General features: G+C 36.8%; 1 protein-coding gene across 2 annotated transcripts; it reads right to left on the reverse strand.

Annotated features, from left to right (window-relative positions):
• Window positions 1-1,165: 1,165 nt before the first annotated feature.
• On the reverse strand, window positions 1,166-6,211 carry LOC107936708 (FT-interacting protein 3). Of its 2 annotated transcripts, XM_041098644.1 has the most exons (3): window positions 5,724-6,056; window positions 4,683-4,738; window positions 1,166-4,524 (listed from the first exon to the last, which is right to left on the reverse strand). In XM_041098644.1, exon 3 carries the CDS (start codon window positions 4,472-4,474, stop codon window positions 1,442-1,444), a length of 3,033 nt encoding a protein of 1,010 aa, XP_040954578.1. In that variant the 5' UTR covers window positions 4,475-4,524; window positions 4,683-4,738; window positions 5,724-6,056; the 3' UTR covers window positions 1,166-1,441. The 2 variants fall into 2 exon arrangements, with proteins under 2 accessions (XP_040954578.1, XP_040954579.1); XM_041098645.1 differs by lacking the exon at window positions 4,683-4,738 and having other exon boundaries at window positions 5,724-6,211.
• Between the last annotated feature and the right edge of the window lie 349 nt (window positions 6,212-6,560).

Raw genomic sequence — 6,560 nt, forward strand, 5'->3', positions numbered from 1 at the left:
TATAATTTATATATGTAATTATATATTTTAGTGAAGGCATTACATAATTCTAAAACAGAAAATAATTAAAATAGCAATTTGCGAATAAAAGAATATGGCAAAATCTAAACCAATCGATAGATTTTGAATCGATCTACTTGATCCACTCGGGATGGAGTAGATCTTCCTAAAAAAAATGGATGTGGGTGGGATGTAATGGATTTTTTCTTTTGGAAGTGTGAATGGAGTAGTTATGTTAATTGCAAAAAAAATTTATATATTTTATATTTAGATGTTGTTGTGAAGAATTATGTTTAAATGTTTACTTGACTTCAAAATTATATTTTTTTATTGAACTTGACTTTAAAAATATTAATAGTAAGTAGAAAACTTAAATCAAAGCATAACAAGATAGGAGTGCAAATGGATGCATCTAACATCAATAAAAGTAATAAAGATTTTTAAAATTATACATTAATAGTGGAGTAAGACAGGTGGTGAAACAAAACGTACCAATTATTCAACAGTATTCCACCCACTCTATTATCAAAACCCACGTATTGTTAAATTGAAACCCAAACCATATCTAAATAATAGCTATAAAAAAATACAAGAAGCTATCTTCTTTTTTTCTGAAAATATTAACTACATTAAAGACATTGAAAGGACTAAACAATAATAAAACTCAAATCTCTAGATAAAGAAAATCACAGCCTAACTAGCCTAACGAAAAGGTCACAGGGGACCCAGCACAAGAGGCTACAAATGACCAACAAACACCGCAACGTTGCCCCAAACAACAAAAACCCACAATAGTCTTTGCCCATAACCACCAAGGAAAAGTGAAGCTTCCATTTGAGATTGTATGGCAACACAGGAGACCGAAAACCACTCAACCATGAAAGCCTTCGGTTGGCGTCACACAGCCTAAAACTGCTCTGCCAACTCTCATAAATTTTCAATTATATATATATTTAAGAGTTTGAATGAGTTGTGTCAACCACCAATTGAATACTAGATTGTAAAATTACTGAAAATTTATTAGTTTAAGAAAACAATAAATATTTTATTTTTAAGTCAAATATTTTTATAAATTTATTACATAATTGTTTTACTCTATTACACTAATTATGCTTTTACTTTTCAAGTTTTTACTATTATATATATTGTATATATTCATAAAGTATTTGCTAAGGTATAAAATAAGATTTCATCAAAGCACAGAAATCACATGACTGCAGATACATTGGACTACTCAATATATAAATAGAGCATTGAAAAGCTTGACTGCTGAAACTACTCTTCACTTTATTCTAATTCTGAGTCAGCTTATAAAAGCAAACACAAATTATTTATGGATCAAAATCTCTTCAAAACACTTACTGATAATAACCATGATACACCAGGAGAAACTAAGGACTTGGATAAACACTTAATAGTCTTTAAAACATCCCGTGAAGGGTTACAACATGCTATCCGTCCTGGCAGGCAGCCGGCGGAAGAAGTTAATCGGCACTGCTGGCAAGCGGTACCGGAATCTTGGGTGTCTCATTGCATAGAACCCTGCTAAGGCTGCTATCACTTGAAATGGTGTCACGAACAACACTATGGCTGCTATAAGGCAGAATGTAATAAAGATGGCAGTAGCACGAGGGTCTCGCCAGCTTAGCAGCGCCTGAAACCTCTCCCCTTGTGTTGCAATATCACCGATCACGGTCTGAATTCTACCGGCCACACTCCTCAACCGATCATACCTCATTCTGACCAGCTCCGGGCTCTTGCTTGTTGGAAAAGTATCGAATTCCTCGTCGAGTTCATCGGGGTGCACTGCCTCAGCTTGTGAAACCTTTGTGTTCATGTGAGGTGGATACCTTGGTCTATATCGGAAGTTCCACACCCCTATTAGAAACATGTAAAGGAAAACCGTAGGCAATATCAGTTCGGGGAGGCAAGCAAGCATTAGAAAGAGCACATGAACTAGAACTGTTGTGATAGGATTCTTCCACATGCAGATATCTCCAAACCATTTCCCAATAGCAAACAATCCAGAGAAAACTGTCATTAGCCTGAAGAAATTTGCTTTGCTTTTACGCATGCTCCAAAGGTGTGAGTCCACATCAGACATATACTCGATTACTTCCTTCCGAAGAGGAGGCTCTGCTCGACCTAAACGTGCTGCCACTATATTGACAGCTTGGTGGCGTAGCATGTCAAGTTGCATCACACTGAAAGGCCTTACATAGTGCATTTTAGGTAGTAGTGGTCGAGAATATTGGTAAAGCATGTTTACAAAAGATACACAAGTAAACCTTATTGCCAAATGCAATTCCCCCATCTTCTTAACTCCAGTAGGATGAAGAACCAACAAAGGATAAGAATGTGTGTAGACACGACCTGCTTCCAATGTGGAAATACGAATCCTAACCTTCCCAATCTTCAGGTCCTTGTTCCCATTTGAACCCTTTTCTCCAAGCTGGCTGTTGTCGAATACACCAACGGTGAGAACGGTTGCTGGATCAAATACTTCCCAAGTGTACTGCTCATTGTATTTTGGAGATAAATTGTCAACAAGGGTGCGAGTGCGGACCCATTTCTGACCATATTTTGCCACACAGTAGGTATCTGATGTTCCCCTCCCGTCTCGTGTTTTCATAGGATGGAGACCTACAGCATTTAAGATTCCAAGTTCCAGGACACCAATTGGTGGCCTCCAGAGTTGCTTTGCCGTTGGGCGGAGATCACTGCTGTAGTGAGTAGATTCATCAAGTACATGATAACCTCCATCTAAACAAACACGAAGATGGATGCGGCTAGAAAACTTCTCTTTCTTCAATTGATCTACATCAACAGCAACTGGCTTCTCAAGGTTGAACCAACGAGAATGAATCATTCGATCATCAGCACGCTTGTCTACAGAGTTCAATGGTATAATGACCCTCCCAATGATCTCATCTTTTCCAGGAGCCACACGATCCTCAACCGAAAGAACCAGATGATCTTCAAAGGGTTCAGCAGCAACAAACAGAAGATCCTCATTCCAGATGGCATTCAGAGTCCGAGCCTGACATGGCTTTGTTTTAAGAACCTGGTGGCCTATTTGTGCCTTAACATACACATCAGGGAAACGGTTTTTCTCTGTTGGCACAAGGTCTTGTGCCTCAACAATATTGACACGCACATACCACAACCGCGGTGAATGATATACTTTTGAACGTAGCACTGCGAATGTAGCAGGTGAGCTATCAACTGGTGTAGCTGCATCAGAGTGCCACGCATCAGAAAAAGCCTCGTCTGCTTGAGTTCCTATCCAGACAGCAAGCATCAGCTCACCCTTTACCTTGTCTCCTTTCTTATCCTCAAGCCGGTACCACTGTGGAGCTAGAGGACTATCTGGTGGGACACGTAATGGGACCTCATTGATGTCGAACCTTACAACTCCAACAGTCTCATCTTTGACCATAGACTTGTCCTTGATTACAACTTCTAGAACAGAAGCTTGCATTCGATCCCTTGAAAAGGCGAATACCTGGTTCCACTCAGGATTTTGTTTCTTCTCAAAGTGCTTTGTTATGCCTTTGTAGTTCCCAACCTTTACTTCCACAAAGGGATCAATACCCCCGGTAACATCCACTGAAGGAAGTTCCCTAGCCTTGACAACCCTTACATAGAGAAAATGCATCCGCTCAACAAGATCATAAGTACTTGCAGTCTTGTCTGCGTGGATAACACGGCCCCCCACAACTCTTCCCCCTCCAAGAAAGGGACTGGTTTCTTTAAGTGCAAAATCAACTGGTTGTGCAGATGCTGCAGAATACATCCGGACGAGCTTTGGTGGAGGTGGTTCCGGTTTCATCTCATCGGCAATATGCTTTGGTACGTGATGATGATGACCAGCAGGATCAGAAGAATGATGATGATGATGATGATCCTGTTGGTGTAGATTTGGGTTGGGAAGATGATGAAAGGTGTGTCTGCTTGATTCAACTCTGTCATTCATGACCGAGCTTTGAACTGTTTGGGCATGGATACGAGTCACATGGGATTCATTAGTAGCCAAAGATTCAACAGCAGGTAGAGGGATTGAGGACTTTATAGATGGATCATCTGTAATATAAACTTTTAAGCCAAGCTCTCCTCTAACACGTGAAAATATACCACGCTTTTCCAAAGGGTAATGCAAGACAACAGCATCAGAGTAGGGAACAAATGAAGTCCCAGTTAGACAAACCTTACCGAGAAACGCTCTGGTGTTAGTACCTCTGATATTATTATAGACATAGGCTTCAAGAGTATGAAAATGGAGCATTGAAGGATCAGAGATGTTGAAATAAAAACTCTCATTCCAAACAGGATTGAGATCCTTTTCCTTGATAGTGGTACGGTACTTCTGACCATCAAAGTAGAGTTCCACAAAAGCACTGGATGAACCTTGCCCATCTTTAGGCAAAAGATTGTGGGCACTGACCACATCAACACCTAGCTTAAGGTTGCTCATCTGATGTTGTAAGAATGTGAGCTTGTATAAGGAAATATGGCTAAAGGTACCTGCAGCAGCAATAAGAAAATGTTGTTATTATTATCTTCTATGAACATCAGAAACAGAAATCGAAAACATTGCAGAGAACGGAAAAAAAATCACATGAAAAACTCATTGGCATTACTCTTGAATGAGACTTATTGATTGTGATGGAATTTAATGTTACCTTAGGAAATTATCATACATTCACAGGAGCCTTCACTTTTCAGGGTAATGCAGGCACTGTTCACATAAGGAGAACATACAGGAGCAAAGAAAAATTGATCACAACAACCAAAACAAATGGGAAACCAATCAGATACAGTGAAACAAGGATGGGACTGGTTCATAGAAAACATGGCCCATTTAAATGTATTTTCAGCTTATAATTTTTTTTTTCTGCAAAAAATAAATGAAGCCTCGGAAAATGGCGACTTTATAATAGCAATGCAAGAATTCCAAACACTTTGAGGGAAAAAGAAGTTGGTGTTTTCGTATCTACTTCCATGTTCATGAATTAATTATTAATAAAAAAATATTTTCAGATTGCTAACCAAAAATATCAAGTTTAAAATATTAATTTGACTTCTAAAAAGAAGTAAATAAACAAAAAAAAAGTCGGTGCTCTTTTTGTGTTTTTTTAAAGAAAACAAAAGTGCATGAGCGAAGCTCCCTCGTAAGGGAAAATCTAAAAGATGAATTATATTATATTAAAAGAAAATGACGCGATTACTTTGCACTTTGCACATGATCATTCTGCACTGTTTAAGCTAAAGATCCTTACACCACGCTTACAACACATGAGTTTTTGCTCAGATTATACGCTATTAAACTATAGAATCTCAACACTGTCTTCATCCCCAACAACAAAAAGAGTAAACAAAAGAAAATTGCTTGTAAAGTAATAAAAGAACAACGAAAAGCTTTAACCGCTTAATCTCCAAATAAATAACTCAGTGCACACAGAAAAAGGAACAATGTAAAATTGCTAATTAATTCCCTCAGTTTTCTCGGCAACCAAACAGAGGTTAAATTAACGATAGTTACATGAAAAATTCTATTTAACATTAAGAAATAAATTTACCACTAAATGCGCGCAACAGATTAGAAAAAAAACTGAAGAAAATGAAGGTAAGGCCAATATTAGTTCTCTCGAGCTTCTCATTGAAATGCCGCCATTCACCAAAAGAAAATCAAAACTAATAATAAAAAAGAAATTGAAATTCACCTGCTCTGAAATGTGAGCTGAGAGTAAGACGTCTTAAAACTTGAAACGTTTCAGAAATAAATGGCAAGCTCGCTCCCTCGATCCGTCTACATAAAATTAACTTGGCATTTGCAATGCATTAAAGTTTCTGAGAAAAGTAAAAGAGAGGAGTCAATGAGTTATTGCAGGTTAAAGGCAATGCACGGTAATCGGGGACAGAGTGATACAGGAAGAAGAAAACCACAATGCAGCCATTTGATAAAGAACAAGAAGAAGAAAAAAAAGAGCAAGTAGACGTCGTTTTCGATTCTGATTCGTCGTTTTTGACTTTTTTTAAGACTTTCAATTGGGATTGATCATACGTACGAAAAAATAAAACATATCAAAACTTTTAACATTATATTAATACCAAAATTTTTAACTTTATCGAAACTTCTAACATTTTAATTAGAAATTTTGATATATTTTTTTTACGATAAGATTTTCGTAATTTAATTTTATGAAGGCCTGCGTTCTTCGGTGGGTACATCTTATCTTTTATCTTGTGGTAGTGATACCAACCAGATCTGTACCACTGGCAGTACTATATTTGGAGGATTTCTTTTTTTGCCCAGTATTTTTTTAAATTTACAAAATTTATTTTAATAAACTTAACTTTATATTACAAGTCAATTAAATATCACCTCAATTGAAATTTTATTAAAATATATTTATTTTTATCAAGTAATAAATATTAATACAAAAATATTTTTGTTTTTCATTTTTTAATAAAATAACTCCAGACATAAAATTTTAAGCTTTTAAATTTATCTACATGTGGCTTGGTTTTAATATAAAACTTTTATAAATGTATTTTAT

The sequence above is a fragment of the Gossypium hirsutum genome, chromosome D08 (genome assembly GCF_007990345.1).
Source record: "Gossypium hirsutum isolate 1008001.06 chromosome D08, Gossypium_hirsutum_v2.1, whole genome shotgun sequence".
NCBI classification, from domain to species: Eukaryota; Viridiplantae; Streptophyta; class Magnoliopsida; order Malvales; family Malvaceae; genus Gossypium; species Gossypium hirsutum.

Bases quoted from the DNA above. Each gene is read 5' to 3' on its own strand.
- LOC107936708 (XM_041098645.1), bottom strand. From the start codon at position 4,474: ATGAGCAACCTTAAGCTAGGTGTTGATGTGGTCAGTGCCCACAATCTT.